The sequence below is a fragment of the Chlamydotis macqueenii genome, chromosome 15 (assembly GCF_036417535.1).
Source record: "Chlamydotis macqueenii isolate bChlMac1 chromosome 15, bChlMac1.mat, whole genome shotgun sequence".
Classification (NCBI taxonomy): Eukaryota; Metazoa; Chordata; class Aves; order Otidiformes; family Otididae; genus Chlamydotis; species Chlamydotis macqueenii.
Genome location: NC_141570.1, coordinates 17,250,702 through 17,271,628, shown reverse-complemented (window position 1 = coordinate 17,271,628; position 20,927 = coordinate 17,250,702). Strand labels below are relative to the sequence as shown.

At 41.9% G+C, this 20,927-nt stretch overlaps 1 protein-coding gene across 1 annotated transcript; it reads right to left on the bottom strand.

Annotated features, from left to right (window-relative positions):
- Positions 1-485: 485 nt before the first annotated feature.
- On the bottom strand, positions 486-16,622 carry HAPSTR1 (HUWE1 associated protein modifying stress responses). Its single transcript, XM_086759590.1, has 4 exons — positions 16,212-16,622; positions 15,184-15,264; positions 10,692-10,967; positions 486-3,898 (listed from the first exon to the last, which is right to left on the bottom strand). The coding sequence occupies exons 1-4, from the start codon at positions 16,429-16,431 to the stop codon at positions 3,654-3,656; spliced, it is 822 nt and encodes a 273-aa protein (XP_086615716.1). The 5' UTR covers positions 16,432-16,622; the 3' UTR covers positions 486-3,653.
- Positions 16,623-20,927: the final 4,305 nt, after the last annotated feature.

The window sequence follows — 20,927 nt, the reverse complement described above, 5'->3', positions numbered from 1 at the left end:
AAAGCTTTCCGTCATAATAAAATTCAAAGATCTGCTGATGCAGCAATTAAGTGGCAAATAGTTTGCAGGTTTAGGGACACCCACATAAAGTAGGAAAGGCTGCTAATTAAAGCATCTAATTTAACTTAAGTCTCAAGTCTTTTGCAAGAGACTGGCAAGCTCTACTGTTGAAGTCAATACCACTTAACTTTCTAAAGAGCTTTTAAGCAGTATAGCTTAAGACGCTTTTCCCAAGTAAACTCTGCAGAACATCTTGTACAAATGTAACAGGACAGCCCAATTCTTAGTATCTTCACCAGCCCATAAAGGCAGAAAGCCTCTACAGGGTAGCCAGACTGAACAGCTAAAATCAAATTGCATTCCTAAAGAAAAATCCTACTCTGCAGAACCAAATAAGCCTGTCAACTTGCACTAACCAGATCTTCGTTTGGATTTACTGATGGACTGTATTATTCAGAAACTTAAAGAACTACAAAGCAGCCTGATTAGTTGTATTTTTTTTTTATTAGGTTTATTATGACTTAAGTGTTTCTATTACTCCAGCTGGGTAAACCACATTTGAGAGTAAGTTTAACTGCAGGACTTCAGTTTCAGCCAAAATCATTTTTGCATTACTTTATTGTAATATAGATTTAAATTTAACATTTAAAACTTACTTCATTAATAAGCAAGCCAAGCTCAGTAGCTTCAGTGCAGGATGTACTTTATGTAACTTGCCTCACATTCATGTTAGATTTGATGTACATGGAGAAGAGACCAGTCAACTATACGATTCATAGGAGAAAGCAAAAGTAAGCACCATTTTTACCAAACTAAACAGTTCTCAATTCAGTGTTTCTAACAGAAAATCAACTCGCTTCTGGCTCCAGGAGCTACAGTTTGGATAATAGCTGAAAGCTATTTCCAGAACGTCGATTTTCTACACTGGCACAAGAAATAGTCTTCAAAGCAACAGGTACTGGACTTTTTTTTTTTTTAAGAGACAACCTGTTCTCCTTGTGTTTACCAGGTAAATACATGCATTTTTTTTTTTTTTAATCATTCTGGCAGAAGTTAACAAAGAGCAAACAACAGTTTGGGCTAAACAAAAAAACAATCAAGTTGCCAAATATTTAAGGTACAAGCAAAAAAATCATTAATGCAACCAGTTTAATATCTAAGCCTGCTTTCTTTCAAAGAAAAATGGCACGAATTAAATAAAAATCCAGACAAAATTAGTTCTATGTGGTACTAGACTGAATTAATGCTTCAAAGCATTAATATGTTTTATTTCACTGCAAGGAAGGGGAGAAGTAATTTGAACAGGCTCTGTGTATTTAGGCTGGGCCAGAAGCACTGTTACAGTTCAGTCCATATATGCAGAACGAACATGATGTTACCTTTACCACATGTAATAGTGTGTTAGAAGTTGCAGAGCATAAGCATCTTAGTTGTATAAACCAGTAACTGAATAGACAGAAGAGCTGAAGAATGGTTCTCACACATGTCCTTTCTGTTCAGGACTCTAGATTTTTCTTTTGGAACAGAAAAATCCATCTGCCAACAGCCTAATAAGTACTAAGAGACATATTTAAGATACCATCTTCAAAATCTTTGTTGAAAATTCAGTCCCCAAATGAAAACTAGCTTTACGCACTATTAATATTTTACATAAAGTAAGTCTTATGAATCGTAGTTAATAGCAGTAACTGAAATTAATGTACACTGAGTCTCTGGGTGATGTGCCAGTTCAGCTATGAAACACAGGTAGGGGCTTTGAACAGTTTTTACCATCTTGCTTTGGACAGTTCTTACACTTGTCCCATAAACTAAAGAACTCCAGCTACAGCATCGTGCAACTCTGGACATCTTCAAGAGCTCTTCAATGTATAGAAATTTGATGGAAGCACCACAAAGCAAGGAAATCATACTCAGAGAGTCTTGAACTCTGAGAGTTTAACACAGCACTGCTGTCTTGCCTGAATGATGTAACACCAATGAGAGGAACATGAGGGTAAAAAGGAGCAAAGCTACAGTGAAGTCTGCTCCCAACAGGGAAGATAATACAAAAAAAAAAAAAAAAAGAACTGATATTACAAGCACATAAGCAAAAGGCTTGAAGAACTGTGTACTAACATGGAGCTCAAGGTGCCTTAACTTAGCTAGAACACCACAATTTTCTTAGTATTGTGAATCTAGCACATCTGCATTTCATCCAAGAATCAGTCTATGCTTCCAGTTAAAGCATGCATACAACCTCACTAGATACCCCTTCCCAACTTACAAGGTTTGGAGCTCTTAGTTTTCTTATTCCTCCTGTATTACCCCTTTCTAGCCAGAGCTCTCCACCAAATACTTGCTGCATCTTCATGTAAAAATAGTTAGGACACTCTGAGACCAACACAAATCCTTCCCCATGCAGAAACAGATTTGCAGCAGATCAGTCTTCATCTCTAGTTCAGTTTTAGATTACGTTTAAGTTATGGCAGCCAGAGTTCAATCCTATGAATGTAAGCTCAACACAAAAAGAAAGCCATTTATCCTTTTTAATTTATCCTTACGGCATGTTTATCCAGAGCTTTATAATCAACTTCCAGTTTTAAATTATTTTCTTAGCACTTCACAGAACCTGCATGTCACCTCCCTCCTGAAGGGGATAGTGTCACACAGAATCTTGTTTAAATTAAACCAAGTTTCCACACGTGACCAGAAGTCTTACTTGTTAGAACACACCCCTTTTCCAACTATTCCCCCTTATTCCCTTTCCTCCCACCCCCTCCCCAGCAATGGGCAATTATTCACAAGAAATGTAAAATGGGTGTACACAAAACCTACCCTTCACTAATACTGAACAGAAAAGCCTATTTCCAATTACAGGACATCTTTCTCTAAATTTAGGTCAGCACTGGTGCAGTCTGCACTGTGTATGATTACCACAAGGATAATACCAATAAGTACATATATTTTCTCAAACTGATTTAAAAGCCTATAAAGTTAATTGGGGAAAAGTTTAATATTGCTACTTCAGAGCACTAAAACACACAAAGTGAATCCAGTAAAGATCCTTGTATTGATTCAATATTAATTGCATGACCATCATAGCACCTCTTTACATTATCACACAATCACCAGAATTATCAACTGCTTTTAAAACTAGAAAGGGTACAGTCCAATATTTATAACTTGCACACTGTTACTATATAGAAACTAGGTGCATGGTACAGTGCTGCAAAAATGGAAGCCTGCAGTTTTGACAAAGATGCCAAGTCATGTTGTAGACAATTTCAGTCAAACTGGCAATACTGTTTAAGCAAATACTCAACACAGCAGGAAATAAAGGACAAAAAAAAGCATTCTATAACCAAATATCTGAAATTTACTTTCCCTTTAAGAATACAAGTAAGGTCACTTTTAGCCTTGGAACAGATACATGTTCGCCTATGATGATCTTGCTAACTACTACACAATATCTGATGTCCTCTGCTAAGAATATAGTTTAAGAAAGCTGCAGTTACAAGACGTATCTAATGTAATATCTAAAGTTTCCTTTATGGCAATTATTGAACTTGTCTTAAACAGTGAATATGGAAAGATGGCCTCATGTTTCCTTTTCAATAGTACTCTGAGGATCAAGTGGCTTTCAAGCAGCATGGTGGGTTTGAAATTTTTGCAGTTTAGATCATTCTGTTGCGTTTATGAGTTGGTGAGTCTGTAATGACATCACTACACTGGGCTGAGGTACGCTTTCTAGTTCCACCATTGTCCAAGTGGAGTGCCATTTCTTCTGATATGAAAGTGTTCAAATCAACATCATGTAGTCCATTTCTCCTTCGACTAGCATTGGAGCCACCGCTCACGTGAGTGGGCGAGCCTGGGGTACTTGAGCGAACACTTATACTAGCCATTGCACCACTAAGACCTAGGGGAAAAACAGAAAGAGTATTTAGGTCAAACAGTAAAGAAAGTTCATTACCTATGTGTGGCTGAAGGGATGACACTCATCTGACTTCTAGTGACATGTTAAAGGCACTTTATCCTGTTACTTGTAGCACACTTATTTTGAAGTCCACACCACACCTTCCCAGCTTTTAGTCCATATAAGAATCTAGCAATAACAAGAACTGCTTTTATGATATAAAAGTGAGCTTATACATCAGGTTGTAACAGCACACTATGGCAAAGGCTAGCTCCATAAGCATGACATGCTATTCAAAATACCTGTACATACTCAAGAGTAGACTATTTCAATATAAAGGCTTCACACTAGACCAACAGTTACAGAGAAGAAAAATCCCCTACCAAGGACTTTCCAGGCCGACCTGATACGGTCTTGTTTCAAACACCCTGCTCCCTGTCACTCCTTCAGTCACTGTAGTTTTAAAGAAAACCGCAGTATGACAGCAGATCTCAGACAGATGTATACCGCAGCTAGATTTAAATAAAAGCTTTATTTCACAGCAGCCACTATTAGCCAACATTAGTATTATGACAACTCAGAACAGCATTTAAAAACAAATAAGCCAGGCAAGACCGCAGGACAACCCCCTCAAATTTGCTGTTCACAGATTTGATCCAAAACACTGTCACAGGTACTCTGCAATTACATTGGTTTGTGTTTGGGTTATTAATAAAATGTTTAAGTAAAACAGAAGTTTATTTCTTGTAGAAACAAGGCCATGAACAAGAAAATAATTAACTTTATACTAGTTTAAACTATTTGTCTTCAGAAATGTTACTATTGCAACTCTGCAAAAGCAGGACATTCCAAAACATAAGTTTAGTAAGGGCTAGTACATGAAAGCCTAACAATTCTTCTCAGTTTGGAATTCAGGGTATATTTGTAGATAAACCAGAGGTAAGACTGCTATCATAGCTGCTTCAAATCTGAGTATTGTTAGGAAAGTACAAAATAATCTGTTGGCCCTAGAAATGAACAACCAAAGCAAGAGTCATGCAGGAAGATGAAGAAAAGCAGAAGATCTACATCTGTGTGTTTTTCTATCAGTAAGAACAAGCAAATGTTAAGCTGACCAGGAAGATCTTTGTCTCAGTAACTTTCAAAATCTTAAGCTCTTGAGAGAGATTTTTTTTCCAGTCTCAAATACTCTATACCTTTGTCCAGCCATCATACCTCTCGTGCATGTACAAAGCCATTTAAAACACATCTTCACATATGGTCAAGTAGGCAGTCAGAAGTCACACACAGTCAAGTAAAGCCTACCAAAACTCTACCTATTAGCTGCTGATAGGCGACACAAGCAACTTCAGAGCCTGTGTGAAGGGAAAAGGCTGCTAGAGCTACTAGATCAGTTGCCAGAAACCTCAATTAGAAGATAAATTCCAAAGCCATCTGCAGCAGCGGCAGGATGATATACAAGTCGGAATAAGACAGGCCAATCCCTTTCCCCTCTACTGTACATTACTGTTAAGCGGACATTCAAAGCTCAGATCTTGTAACAGTGCAGGACACACTTTTTATAGAGATTGGGCATTATGCAACAACCAGTAGAAACAGCCACTAATCACTGATGCTTTCTTAAGAGCTTTTGCTTACAGCTCTAAGTGGTGCCCCAACACAACTCAGAAGCATAGTCTGAAGTCTGATAGGAACCCTGCAGACTTTATTAATATTAAAATCATATTTCATTTACAATGGTAGAAAGTATTTAAACAGCAGAAGCTGTTTTAGTGAAAAGATAATTCAGAAACAAGGATTGTTCCAGTACTCCCAGGACTAAGGTCAAGCTTAAATACAAAACCATTATGAAAAGAGGTTCCTACATATCTACCAAAAAAGTACAGCTGCTAATTGATGACATAGATATACAAGCAAAAAGTCAATTCAGATACTGTAACTTGGATAAGCCACCAACATGAAAAATTTGGGCAGGTAACAAATCACTTCACAATTCAAAGATAACAGCAAGTTTAATTTCATCTAGCATGACATACATTATAAAAAGCATTAATTCATCCTGTACATTTAATTTGGAAAAAACTGACAGTACACAGGTGGTGACATTGTTTCAAATCCAAACTGATTGCAGAGATTCCCCCCAAATCACTATTCCAAGCAAGATTGCTCTGAATACACAAGTTCCGTGTTGTTACTTCCATTGAGCCAAAATTGTACACCACTTACAATTCACTCCTATTACACAACCCATAACCAAATGCCCAATATACTAATTCAGTTGTATCATGACATCTTTTAATTATGTCTAGCACCCAAGGAGAGAAATACTATTCTAAATAAACTCCAAAACTGACCTATGATGTAAGAATACATTTTTTTTTTGCATCACTCAAGAACTACGTTTTTAAGTGGAGCCTTGTCAAGTAACAAGCATTTTTTTAATATAGCAGATACAAAAGTCAGAATTAAAAGATGCATCTGTAATATGCTGCAGCATATTCTAAAACAGGCTGCCAAGGTTTGCAAGCAATGCCTCAAGCAGGCATTGACTTTCCAGTATTTAGGTAATACTGAATCACTATATATTTAAATCTTCAATCAAACCTGATGTCGAAGGCAGGAGAGTAGTTTTGAATTAATTTCTACAAAGATTGGGGTACAAGGACACATCGCATCACAACATTAACTTCTAGTTGCACTTAAATCTTGCATCTCATGTAGGTATTTGATGTTGAACTATTGTGTGACAGTCATTACTGAGCATGCTAACAGACTGAGTGACAATTTGATTATCTGGCAGTTAACCATATTACATAGCACTACACATCGACCCAAGAGCAGAACTGCCAAATGAAATGTTTAGGTCACAGTTTAGTATTTGGTAATCAAGCTAACAGGGAAGGGTGAAAACGCAAGGTGTGCACTGAAATACAGAGTTGCCATTTCATGGAAGCAACATCTTTGAAGACAATGGAAGCTATGCAATGGAAGAGATCTATTTTTTTATTGACACAGAAAGCATCTTTCAGGAGCCGTTCATTTTTTTCTTGGAAAGTTGTTGTAATGCAAAGAGGAAATCTCAGAATCTCAGAAATCTCTAGTTTATTATGAATTATTTGAGTTTAATTTTTCAGTTGACTCCAAAACCTCTTCCCAAAGCATGTAACCATTTAAAGCAGTAAGGCAGGCAGTAACAGATACTAGAAAGTAGTAAGATTATATGACCATTAGCAACACCACTTCACAACCTCAAATTTCTGTATTGTGATTAACATGACCTAATCACAAGTGTATCAGTTTTGTCTATACAACAGGATAGAGATTCAAACAGCTGCTAAAGTGTCTTTACTTCTTTCACAATCTCATTACCACCTCTGAAGTCTCCCACTGCTTTCTACAGGAGACATTTCCTTTTTCACTACAGGCCTTTAAGAAAGGGCACACGGCTCTTTCTCCCTCTTTTAAGCTTGAAAGGATTGAAGTGGAGGGCATATCTACATTCTCATTCCTGATGTATCTTTCAGCATCAATAATATGGCATTTCATAGCCAGTAATCTCCCAAAAAAAAAAAACCTCTGCTTCTGTGTAAAGCTGTATTCTAAAGCTTTTTATAGTACTACTAGAAAAAGCTGCAGTATAGAATAAATTGACCAATACCAGCTAATTTCTAACTAAGTACTCTCCAAAACTATCAAGTGATTAGAATGTTTGGCTAAAAGTATGTTTTTTGGCATATGAAATACTTCAGGTAAATAGAACTGTCAACTCAAAATTAGCACGTTTTTCAACACTGGCCTAAAAAAACTGTAAAAGCTATTTTATCTGCATTATAACCATGTCCATAACGAGTATGAGTTATTCAGGTCACCACCACAGCATAATGTACTTGGTAATACCATTACTATACTGAACAGTAGTTAACTATTGTTTTCCAGAAGTTTTAATCAGGAAGTATCAAAAAACATTCGTGCTTAGATAACTGTGGCTAAAGCAGGAGTTACTTAATAACCCCAGACAAATACAAACCAGCATGCAGACAGATCCTGGTCACTCCTCTGTGTCATACTCACGCTTTCACAGCACTGCTCAGAGAGGAAGTTTTAACACCTACCAACACATAACTACGACAGCTATATATACACACACAACCTTTAAACTCTTTCAAATAAATCTGAACTCTGTTCTCCCATCCCTTCTTTACCAACTGCTGCTTCTCCACTCTGCTAACAACTGCTGACGTTTTATATCACAGTTTAATACTGTGAGAAGAGAATCAGGAGGCCTAACGGAAAAATCAGGCTCTTAAAAGGGGCCAAGCCACACACTTCTACATGTAAGAGCAAGGGTTCCGTTCACCCCCAAAGAGGCTAAACCACATTAATGATATAAATAAACATTAAAGCTAAGGAGCAAAAGAACTAACACTTCCTCACTGTGCTGTTGCCTATTCACACCATTTTTAGTTAAGAAGGCTCAATTTTAATGCATTATGTAATTGTCATTTGAAACTCTTCTTACAGAATTGGATATGGCAATACACATCCAGAAAGTAGGTGAAGATATATCCATATCTATACTCACTGCTATAACACGTCAGGGACTGGTGGAAGTTAAAAAACTGACTCTATATTGAAGATGTTGAGCAATAAAGGTATTTATTTTCTATTATCACATCTTAAAACACGAAGCATCATCAAATGCATAGTTCTTGACGTTTCAGAAAAATGCATTTGAACCTAGAGCAGCAAAGTTTTAGCATTATCACTCAAGTCCAACTCAGTCCATCCATGTTACCAATAAATATTCCATCTCCACAGGAAGCCTACCAGGACAAAAAAAAAAGCCACACTCCTTTATATGCCAGTCAAATTCCCCTTAAAGCCTTAGTCCTCAACACCTGCTGAGACAGCTACTATCATCAGGTTTTCTCATGTTTCCTCACAATACCCAGAAGCAGCAAATCACTTTTTAAGAGCCTGCCAAAAATTACATTAAACATAGTCCTACAGAGGACATAAATTTTCACACACCTGGAGATCCTATACAGGTTTCAAAATCAAAACATAGCTCTTAGAAGCCCTATGATAAATAGGGAAATAGTTTGGGAGATGGATTAATCACAGCTTCCTTAATGTTAAAGAAAAGGAGGAGAGAAGCTGGAGGAATGCACACATTGTATGCAGTAACCTAAAAACAGTTATGAGGCCAAATGCAAGCCTAGCCACTAAAGGATTACCACAAAAGCATTTGTGTCAAAGACCAGATTGAAACTGGTATCAGGAGAACCTAATCCAGAAGGTGACTGACATGTAATCTTGTCAACCAGCTGATGAAGGGGAAGAGTGGATTTCTAGCCCCTGCAGTGCTAGTACAGAGCGGAGAACTTCCTACAGTCCTCATGACCCTCTATTACATTACGAAACATGAAAGAAAGCTTATACCTCACAGTTCAGATTCCCATGCTTAGGGAAGTGACTTCCATAAACCACCTCTATACAAAGCAGGTGCTAAGAAACAATACAAGGACATGAAAAGAGCCGTATTACCAATAAAAATGCCTCTGCGCTTACTCTGCTTGGGAGCTCACTGTGCTGAAATGAGTCTACCTAGCTTACTCTCACCCGACAGTAAGTCTTCATAACTAAAGACAACTGCACACCGGATTCAACTACAGTTTCAGAAAACAGAATTTTAAGAGAGTGTTTATCACTTCATATTAGGTGAGAGCCAGCTTCTGCAGTTCTCATGAAATTAGCTTTACCTACTAATAAGCAATACTGGTGCACAGAATTCTCTAGCCAGTTTCTAATATGAGACAGAAAACTGACAAAAAGTACATAACTGGGTGGAAGCATGCTTGATTTAAATGGCAACAGAGCAGCAAACAATACCACAGCATAGCAGGAGGAAAGACTGCATTTTCAGGAATCCACCCATCTAATTAACTCATTAATGCCTCCCTCCACTGAAAATACTGAGACAGTAAAAATTTCATTTAAGTTTCACAGGTTGTATTTCTAGATAGCTTGATTTTTACTTTTAAAATGGGCTACTATTTATACCTCAAGATACCTGCTACATCTATAAGCTGTTGAATATTCATATCGGAAAAGGGGAAAAAAGATACACCACCACCATTTGTTGGTGATGGCAAGAAAGGAAATCCAGTATGACATTGGAAGAGATTCAAGCCTGAAAGTGAACTAGAACTAAGTTGTGAATGGGACTCAACTGCTGCAATGACGTGCAAGTACTCTTTCCAGGGTACCTTAGGTAGAATTCCAAACCGTATTACACAGAGCACAAGAAGGGTACTAGAATGAGATAAGCTATCCCAGAGACAGAAGCTTCAGACACTAAATTCCCTCTCTAACTCCACAGAAGTTTGCTAGTTACTTGCTACTAGCCAGATCTTAATATTTAACTAGTTGCTAGCACAGTAGAATTCTGTTTACTTTAGCATTGGTATGAATGCCAACTCTCTTCACACTTCAAAAACACTACCAGGAGTTGATACTTGACTGTTGAGTTCACAGCTGTAGAATATTAGAGATCCAAACCATACAAACCTCATTTTTACACAATACCTTTTCCTCATTCAAAATATCTGACTGTGCAACTTTTTAGTAGCTAACATGCCTTATACATGCAAAAACTCCCTTAGAGAACGAAGGGGATACCTTCAGCTGGAACATCAGGTACATGACATATTATGACACAAAGGCCAAGGGTCTGACATGTTTTAAGAACCCCCACCCAATTTTAACCAAGTAGTATTGAAAAAATTACTGTTACCATGCAGAGCTATGGCTTCACGGAAGGGTTGCAAATCAGTCTCTACAGATGAGCTAGTTTCTGTTGAAGTAGCTCGGTTAGGGGATACTACAGTCAGTCTTGGGGGAGTTCTAGAATTTCTTGGAGGAGGAACTTTTCCACATAGGAAGCTGATCAAGTCTTCTCTACGAATAGTTCTTCTGCGTTTTTTAACCCAAGCTAACACATCCTTATTCCGACGCTGATAGCCAATCTGAATTCCTACATCAAAGCTTCGCTGATGGGCATCCACACTTTCTGCAAGAAGACAGAAAAAAGTTCTTAGTGTTACAGATAGAGCAATATATAGATCAATGTACAGTACAGCACATCACCAATATGGCTTCCTGGGGAAGAAGAATATCTTCTACAGGGTACCGTGTTATAGTACCAAGTCACCTGTAACAAAGCAGTTAGCACTGAAGACGAGTCCTATTAAACCTAAAGAGAATGCTACCTAAAAAGTTCTACCCCCTTTAAAAGTCAAAAAGTCAACAGCAATTCAAGCATCACTTAAATAGCATTTACCATACTTCAGGTCAACACTACAGCACTGTTTACAAAAACATATTGTATTAACATTAAAAACATACTCTGAGCTGAGTATTTAAATCAACAGACAATGCACTTGGAGATACTCTTAAAGTGCATCAGTACAGTCAGGAAATCTCACAAAAACAAAAGGAATAACTGCTTTTCTTGATTGTGATAAGTAAGGAATCTTCAGAACACTGATTTCTTTAGAGTTCCTCTAGCTTTACCTGAATTTCAGTTCTAGAGGTAATTCGCAAGAGGCCATAGTTTTGAAACTAGTCAGAACACTGGTGTCCCCAGTGCCTTTCAGTTAGGCAACATACCATTTACAACAGAAGTCTAAGAAAATTTCCTTCCCCATTTAAGATCCCATTGCAAATGTGATATACAAAAGCTTAAAAATATTATTTGCAACTAATCCTATTACAAGATGCAATTTCATTCTCTATTAATACAACTGGTCACCTGTGCACATCAGATATAACTGTGCCTTTAAGAAGCATTCCTAAATGCCTTGTACCAGATTGTTTTCAAACTCTGAAGTACAATTCCCACTATTAGTTTAAGTATGAGTAAATTTCAGACAACAGTAACAGGTGGGACAAACCATGTTCTCTACACAATTATGCTCATCTTGTTTGCTATAGGTTTGTTAAGAGAGCTTTGCCAACAGCTATCTCAGTTCTATGAAAATTACTGCTATGTTAGCTCCTGCTCCATTAAAAGACACCAACACATCCACTCCAATTTCATTTACTTGATTTCCATATTTTTTTTTTTTAAATCTGGCAGAGCTGATTAAGAGAGCTTTTTATATACTTTACTAATGAAGTCCAACATTAGAGCCATTTGTCCAGAACAATATTAAGATATTTATTTAAGAACAGCTGTCCAAGATATCAGCTTACAGGTAAACAGTGACGTACCTAATCTAGTTTTTTCACACTCAAAAAAATAATCACTATTAAATGCTATTCTTAGACATATTCCAAGGCATCACTGCATGGTCCACAGAAGACAGTACTAAAATAGACCCTATCAAAGAGCAGCACTTCAAACATAACACAATCTACCAAAAAAGAAAACATCTCAAACTGATCATAGTCAAATCTTGGAGCTTTGAGAACAGAAGCTATACATAGAGTACATGTATATCTACTTAACATGCTAGCTACTTTTATAAGCTCTAGGAGTATTTTGCCTACTCTGCTTTGTAATGAAAAGGCTAGAAGATTCACAAATGCTAATTCCTGTGAAAGCAATGGCAACATGACAGATTATTCCTCCAGCCATTTTATACTCCACAGCAGCTTAGGCTCCAATGCACTCACAGTAAAAGCTACCCAAACATTTTGGAGCTAATTTGGAAGCTGACAATATTCCTTTAATAACTTCCCGAAATACCACAAGAAAGTCCTTCTGAGAGGTGAGGAGCCCAGCTTTATACCAATAACCTGCTTTCCTTGTATACAAGAATGCTTTACAAAGAACTAACTATGAACTAGTTATGAGGTCAAACACACTGACTGCTGATGTAGCCTAGACAAATTTCAAGCATCATTACCGTGGGAAAGATTAGATTTTTATGGTAAAAGCTACAAGTACTTTGTTTACAAAGTTAAGCTGGCAAAATATAAGCAGTCAAGTTGCATACATTTTGAGATTACCAAGTCAAAACTAACAGTAGCAAACATTCAGCCTTTTTATTTTTTTTTAAAAACAAAAATAAGGTAAATTGTAGGCTCAGAAGTCTTATTCTACTATATGCCTAAGACTCTCTACATCAGCCTTAAGTTCTAAATCTTACATTACAAGCCATGCCTTCACTTCTTTAGCACAATCTGGCAAATAATTAAATGTCTTCAAATGTGGCCTCTATCACCAGCACCTATCAAAAACTCATGACCCAAGACCTTCACAGTGTGGTGTGATACTAAACTTCTAATGCATTTTCAGAAAAAATGCTGACATTCAAGACATCATGACATTCTCCATGACACTATTCCTCATGTAGTTCTTGTTAAAAAGAATTCTGATGCCTAAATAATCTGAACATTTATCAGATCAGAAACCATCCGGCAGGGCAAGAGGCAGTTTGTGGTGTTCAGTTTACCACACCAAGTACCTTTCCTGTGTTTTGACAGAATCCCCCAAAATACAAACATTAAGTATGTATGAAACCAAGACTTTTTTTAAAGAGCCATGGTCATCACTAGGGAAGGCAAAGTCACATTAAGAGACTCCAATTTGCCTGATATGCCAGTGCCTAACTGGTTCTACTTGTATTCTCAACAAATTTCTACCCACTTGGAAGTTAATTTAGAATTGAAAGATGGTGGTAACAGAGTAACTGAGTTACCTCAGAATTTAAAGATCTGCTTGAAGGAAAGATTCATTTCAGATGCTGCTCTATGAAGTATTACATTACATCTGACTAAAGACAGCTTCCTAGTTAAATCCCAGTATCTCTGACCACCACATACATATTCTTCCATTAATCACATTATTGTAGAAATATAGGGCTCATTATGCCAGTAGCAAAAGTAATAAAATGATTTAACCAAAAATAAACAGCCTAAGTCTTTGCAGTAAAGATGCTGTAAGGGAGAGCAATGCCATTTGTTAAAAGAGACCATAATTATTCTAAACAGCTTATTAGCACTACCTGCTGCTACTCTAGCACCATGCTCAAGTGACCAGTGTCCTAGACCATGTTCTAGTGACCCACTCCCTCAGGTCAACACCTATGCTGTTGTTGTGATGTGCTGCCCCTTTAGATGCCCTATGGCACATACACAACATTCAAACGCACCTTCTGGAAGGGTCAAGTCTCTGCAAGTTACAGTTATGAATCCACATTTCCTCCTTGCTCTGTCCACTTCTGCCAGAAAACTGACCAGCCACCACAAACATGTCACTAAGTTCAATTGCTTAAAGTAAATCCCAAATGGGAAAACTGGAGACAAACGAAAGAACACGCAGGCAGAACTACAGATAACGCTGTACAGACCAAGGAGAAAAAAAAAAAAACCACAACCAAGAAAAAAACCCAAACACATCCCACAACCTAGAAAAATATCAAACTACAAGTCCCAAAAATTTGAAACTTTAAAGTTTTTTCCTCCCCAGAATGGAAGATGGCAACAATGGGAATCACCTCGTGCCAATTTAAGCCTCCACTGATTCGGGTACCATTTTTGTACAATCTTTTAAACCTACTAGAAACGACTGAATGATTCTTCTGCGGAAAAGAATTCTTGTGACAACCCAAAGAATAGCAGAGTTCAGAAACAGATCCTGACAGATAGAAACACACAGTAAAACAGCACAAAAGCACAGCCATGTGCAGAGTGCACTCTAACCGGCGTTTTGGCCAACACTGCTTTCTTACAGCCACCCTGGGCACAGTCATAATGACATTCTAGGGCTTAAAATAAACTAGGAGGCTTACTTAAGAAGCCCCACTGTCACAAGAAGATAAAAGTTTATTTTTGTCACATAACATCTATGTAGAATTTTACAAACACTAGACTCAACCTATGCTTCACCACTAATGTGTATGTACTATACTCATATTCCAACACTTAATATACCATGAAATACACAAAATCCAAGAAATTTAAGTACTGTTTAATAAGCTACTGCACTCTTGGAATTCATGAAAGCGAGTCACACATTTAAAACTTCCCTTTTCAAGGGTCCCAAAGTAAAACAGCTTCTAAGTTCTTACTCACTGACATGAGGCAACAGAAAAGATTCAACTACCGTCAGCTAAAGTGGCACAGGGAAAACTTGCAAGATTCAGGAAGCAGTCTCGGTTAGATTTTATCAGGGTGAATAAGAGACATTAGCAGGCCCTGCTTATGAGTAAGCCGAGGCAGAGTGCGGCCCGGCTCGGCGGCGAGGGCTGCCGGGGCAGCAGGGGGAGGCAGCCCCTTACCTTTGTAGAGGTTGGTGACCGCAGTTGCGGCGTTCTGGAAGGGGACCCAGAGGGAGAGCCCCGGCTGCTGGCACACCCGGTCTGCAGGGAGGGAAGGAAACACGCTGTTTATTTTGGAGTCACCAACTCCGAACGGCCATGTTAGGTTTCGCCATTTTGTTCCACCTTCCGAAGGCAACTCGGGATCAGGGCCGAGAAGGGCGGGCCGGCAGCGGCCCGCTCCCGGGCAGCGGGCGCGGAGCCCCCAGCCTGCCGGGAAAGGGCCCTGCCCGGCCCCCGCCCGCAGGCCCCGCCGCACAATGGGGCCGGCCCCTCACTTCGCCATTTTGTCGGAGCCTCTTCCCGGGGCTGGGCGTCAGGAGCCGCCGCCGGCAGGGCCGGGTTTCCCGGTCTGTGCCCCCACCCTCCCCGCCCCCGGAACCCGCCGCTCCCTGGGCATTCACAGGCCTCGCCCCCGCCGACTGGGACCCTCCGGGGGCGGCCCCCCGCCGAGGCCGCTCTCCGCCAGAGCGCTCTGCCTCCCCGGCGTCGGCAGGGCCCCGCCGGCCGCCCTTCCGGGCCGACCCCTCCGCCAGCCGCCCGGGGCGGAGAGGGGAGGGGGGGTGGCCCGGACAGGCCGACGCAAGAGCCGGCCCAGCGGCTCCGCCGACCCAGGCCACTCGGCCGGAGGCCGCGAAGGGCGATGCCCGGGCAGCAGCCACGGTTCCCCCTCACGCCATTTTGTTTTCCCGGCTGTCTCTATGGACGGGCGCGGAGCCCCCGGGCCGGAAGCCCGCTCCTCCCCCTGCCCAGGCCGCTCTCGCCGCCACATCCCCTTTGTGATACCGCGGCCCCGTTCCCACCCCACCCTCGGCGGCTCCGCGGCCGCCCCGCGCCTCAGCATCCCCGCACGCCCCGCGCCGGGCCCGGCCTCGGCCCCAAGCCCACCGCGCTCGGGCTCCACCGCCCGCCGAGCCCCGTCGCACCCCAGCGGCGCCCCCCCGCATCCCACCCCAGGACCTGCCGTCCCCCCTCACCCCGGCGCTCACCCTTGTAGAGCTGCGCCACGGCGGTGGCTGAGTTCTGGAAGAGGTGCCAGAGCTTCTGCTGCTTGTGCTCGGGCTGCGCCGCCGCCTCGTCCTGCAGCTCCGGGGCCAGCGCCTCCTCCTGCTCGGCCTCGGCCAGGCACTGCCGCTCCCACTTGCTGAACCAGTGCTCGGGCCCGTGCTCCTGGATCTCCGCCTCGCCCTCCTCCTTCTTGTCCTCCATCCTCCAACCGGTTCCGCGTCTCTCGTCGCCTCCGCCGCGCAGGCCTGGCCCCGCCAGACAGCCGCGCTCGCCTCTCCTCGGCAGCCGGGCCGGCCCTACCTCACCCCCATGCTCGCGGGCCCTGCCCGCCCGTCCGCCGGCTCCAAATACACTGAGCGCGGCCCCGCCCCGAGCACAGTAAAACCCCGTCGGAGACGCCTGGCAACCGCTGCTACCCAACGCCAGCGCCCGCCCCCGCCGCCCGACTGGCTGCCACCGCCCCGGCACCACCGGTTTGAACGGCATCGCCGGCTCTCATTGGGCCATCCGCACGTCCATCAGAAGGGACGGTCCGCGGGGCCGGGCGCCACCGCAAGTTTGGTTACGCCGTCACAAACCCGGGCGCAGATGTCGGCGGTGGCGCGGCGCAGGCGCGGTGGCCCTCCCTGCCGCCCTCGGCGCGGCCTAGTTCCTCCCCCTGGCGTGATGCGCCGGGCCCTGCCCGCCGGCGCCCCTCACCCCGCGGCGGGCGCGGGTCGCAGCCACTGCGGGGCTGGGCGGCAGCTCGGGGGGCCTGGAGCCCCGCCACGGCCGCCACGGGGCTGGGCGGGCCGGGGTGGGCCGGGATGCTGGCGGGGGCAGGGCAAGGGCAGGGCGCTTCTGCCATCTTGGCGCTGGGACCTTCCCGAAGCGGGGTAAGGCGTTGCCCCGCCGCGGGCTCCCCGGCCGAAGCCGGTGAGGTGACAGCAGGCCGCCGCGCTCCCCGCCCGAGGGGCAGATCCTCGCCTGAGAGGTGGTTTCTTCAGCCCGGCTTGCGGCCAAGGCCGGGGCCCGGCCCGGGGGAAAATGGCTGCCGGGGAGGGCCGGTGCTGAGCCCCGTTGCTCCAGCGCCTGAGAGGGCAGGGTGTCGGCCAGGAGGTTTACACCAAGGATCTGAACCCTTGCGATCCCTTTTCTGCCTTTTTTACACTTTTTAAAATGTACCACTTCTTGTAGCGTATTCACACTGTATCAGGCAAAATTCCAACAAATGGTTAAGATAAATCACAGTTTCTTTACACTTGTTTAAAGCACTTTTTAACCTCGCGGTCTCTTCAAAATGCTGCTGTGAAAATCATCTTCCTCACTACCCCAGCCACACTGCTCCTTTCCATCAAAGCAAACGTCCCCTGGAGCCAGCACGTGAGCCAAGCCATGAATTAGTGAAGAAATGCTGATCGGCAGGCAAGCACCTTCACTTTCCCAGTCTCTCCATCCTCTGCACATAAACACTCTGTTGTGGCAAACTGAAGTGGTGGCATTGGCTCTTTAATATATTTCATAACACTAATGCACACACACAGAGGCACAAACATTCTGTTCCTCTCTAGGTAAAGCTCTGTCCGGTCCTTGTTTAGGACTATGAACTTCAGGTTTAGGAGTAGTCCTAGGTATAAGCTATTGGGCTTTTATGAATGTACAAAGATAGCATAGAAAAGACAGGAATACATTTTTAAAAATGTAAATGTTGAAATAAATAAAAATTCATTTTGTATATCATATACTGATCAGTAGGCCAGTAAGTACGTATTGGGATGGAACATGGATTTTTCCATGGGCAACTATGTTAAAGAAACAAAGAACACAAGAGGAAACTATCTTCTCTATTGAATAGGGTTTCTTATAAACTACCTACAACTTGGAAATTTGGTTCCTTATACTCTTAAATTGTTGAAATATTGAAAGGCACCAAACGGGAATGTGTGATGGGATTGTGTTCAAGTACTGCTTGAGGTGAGCAGCAGTGAGCAGAAGTGCTCCTGTCGGCTTCAAGGGGCTTTCCAGATGCTCTCTGTAAGATCTGAGATCAGAGGTTACTGTGTGGAGCTTGATGCAGGAGGGGACACAGCTATCCTGGATTTTGTGTACCACACATCTGTTTTTCCAAATATTTCTAAAGACTTGCATAACATTGGCAACTGTGAAATAAACAGTCGGTTACTGCAATACAATGTAGAGTTAGTCATGATTTATCAAGCACACAGTCCTGAAATTCGGTTATGACTGATGCCCGTTCAGTATAAATCAAGCAGGGAGTTGTAATGCATCACTAGGTAATCCTGGGTAAAAGCGTAGCACCCACATTTCCTAGTTTAATTTAGAGAAACTTGGCTCCACACAGTTCTCAGAAATATCTGCAGCTGATAGAATCTGCTGAGATTTTAAGAGGGCTGTTTTCTTTTCTACACACATTATGCCAAGTGGGGTGGGTAACGTTGCAGTTGTACCAATTGTTTCTACAGTTTTCTGAAGTGGCCATTGGTGATTTCTGGGATAATAGTGTGGAGAGGCTTCGCACAGCCCAGAACTGGGATACTGAACTTTAAAATTAGAAAACTTACATCATTTTCTGACAGAAAAGATTGAAGAACTTCAGCTTGGTCTACAGACTTCTTATTGCCACCTGAAGATAAAAAGGGTGTTAGGGACCTGGGAAAGGAGTCCAGCATTTTGTAGGACTAGAAGAATAACATACCAGTGGAGTCCTGCAGGTAGAGAAGTAGCATTAAATGGACAATTAAGACAATATTGATTGACTTTTCTTGGGTGAATAGCAGAGGAAGCAGCAAAGGAGAGAAGAAAAGGAACAAAAGCACAGTGCACATAAACCCCTTAACACACCCAAACACTTCTCCCTGATGCCGCCTGTATCCTCTGAGCAATGCTAAGTCACTAAGGAATTTTTCCTCCCTGCAAGTAAAGAACAAGTTTCATGCTAATCCATTTTGACCTGCCCTCAATGGCCTGGAACAAGCATGGCTGTGCTGGTGTTGGTTGCTGGTAAGCGATTTTTTATCTAGCCTCAAATGAAAAAAAAAGCCTGGGAGATCAATGGTGTACACATGGTGAATGTGGCATCGGAGTAATCTGGGTGTTTTGCCTCTTAATTTTCCCCATGGGAATACTGTAGTGATGACAGCAGGGTGCCATCCCAACTGAAGTCTCAGGGGAGATAATTACTGGAGCATGATGAGGTATGTTAATTGTAGAAGGCTCTGAAGACTTGTTTTATTCTCTGATGCAGAATCTTACTGGGAATTAAATTTAATGATAAATAAAGGAAAACTTTTTTTTTAAATATGAAAATATTAAATTGGGGGAAGTGAAGCCTTTATTGATAATACAATCTATTCAAAGTGAACACTAACATTTTAAAATATCTGCACGTATAGTTGGCTGAATATAGACATGAAAGTGCTTTCCCAGCGCTGTGGCCGCATGTATGGACACTTGCACAAGAGAACTTTCATGATAGTTTAAGATACTGGAGGAACTGAAGGGAGCAGTTCTTCATTTCACCAAAGGGGAAAAAAAAACAGGTCTGAGTGACAATATTTTAATTTCTGTTCACTGTTTTGTCCTTTGGGATAAGACTCTAGGTATGCTATCCTCCAAAAAAACAGGTCAGCAGGGAAGGAAATTACTCCGCTGGAAATTGTAATGTTTCTCAGGCAAAAGTTTTCAGCCCAAGTAAATCTGGAGTAGCATGCCTGAGCAAGCAAGCAGCAGCTATCTATGACAAATCTGGTTTACAGAGAACAGCACTGACTGCTGCATATCACATAATCAAGACAGTTTAACCTGGTATTGATGCAATCCATTGGGCTTTTATGTATATTGGCGTGTTACTGCCATTCCCCAGTGAAAAACCTGGAGATAGAGCACCCTTGGTGGAAACACTTCATCAGTCTGAACAGGAACTGACTGACAGAGGTCGATAGCATTGATGTGTGAGGGTTCGTTACGGTCACAAGGGCCTCATATTCTTCTGCTTTGGAGTCATGGGAAGTAGAAAAGAAAGGAAATAGGATAAAAGGATTTCTTTTCCAATATGTGCTCCTAGGTTATGGTATGTTCCGAAACCAAACTGCCAAAAGGCTATCTGAGTGATGGTTTGAATTTTAAAATGTTGATAACCTTAAATTAAAAAAAAAAAATAGTATTGCAACAACGTCTGCATCCTTCCTGCAATTTCCTGGGAGCGCCTTAGTAGCAGCACTTCTAAGACAAAATGCTGTCACATAAAAGCAACTTGAAACTATGTGATTAAATAAAGCTTGGTCAATTTATTTTTGCCTAAAATAGAGATATAGAGACTTTTTTTTTGCCCCAAAAGCCATGCTCAGTATGAGAAGGAAAGCAGACTGACTCTGTGGGAACAAGATTCTCAAAACCTCATGTCAGGGCTGTGACATCAAAATCATTAAACAGTCCAGACAAGGGGAAGTCTCCCCTTTTGTGAGAAAGACAACATGACCGCACTGAGATACAGATCATTGACATGTGAATTCAAACTCTACCAAAAGAGTAGCAGGCATAGTTTTCCATCTTACTGGGTAGTACCTACTACATATTTAGTTATAAGAAATGCTATAAATGGTGCAGAACAGCATAAAGCACATGGTGAATATGCAGTTGCCCTCCTGCTCAGTACTTCAGAGCAGCCTGATCTTTCTTCACGCCTTAAGAACTGCTCT

What these genes read in the sequence shown, in the direction of transcription:
- HAPSTR1 (XM_086759590.1), bottom strand. Translation starts at nt 16,431, where the DNA reads ATGGAGGACAAGAAGGAGGAGGGCGAGGCGGAGATCCAGGAGCACGGG. An exon ending in GGTCACCAACCTCTACAAAG is followed by an intron (nt 10,968 to 15,183) that starts GTAAGGGGCTGC and finishes GTCTTCTTGCAG; the next exon opens with AAAGTGTGGATGCCCATCAG. An exon ending in TGAAGCCATAGCTCTGCATG is followed by an intron (nt 3,899 to 10,691) that starts GTAACAGTAATT and finishes TTTTTCCCCTAG; the next exon opens with GTCTTAGTGGTGCAATGGCT.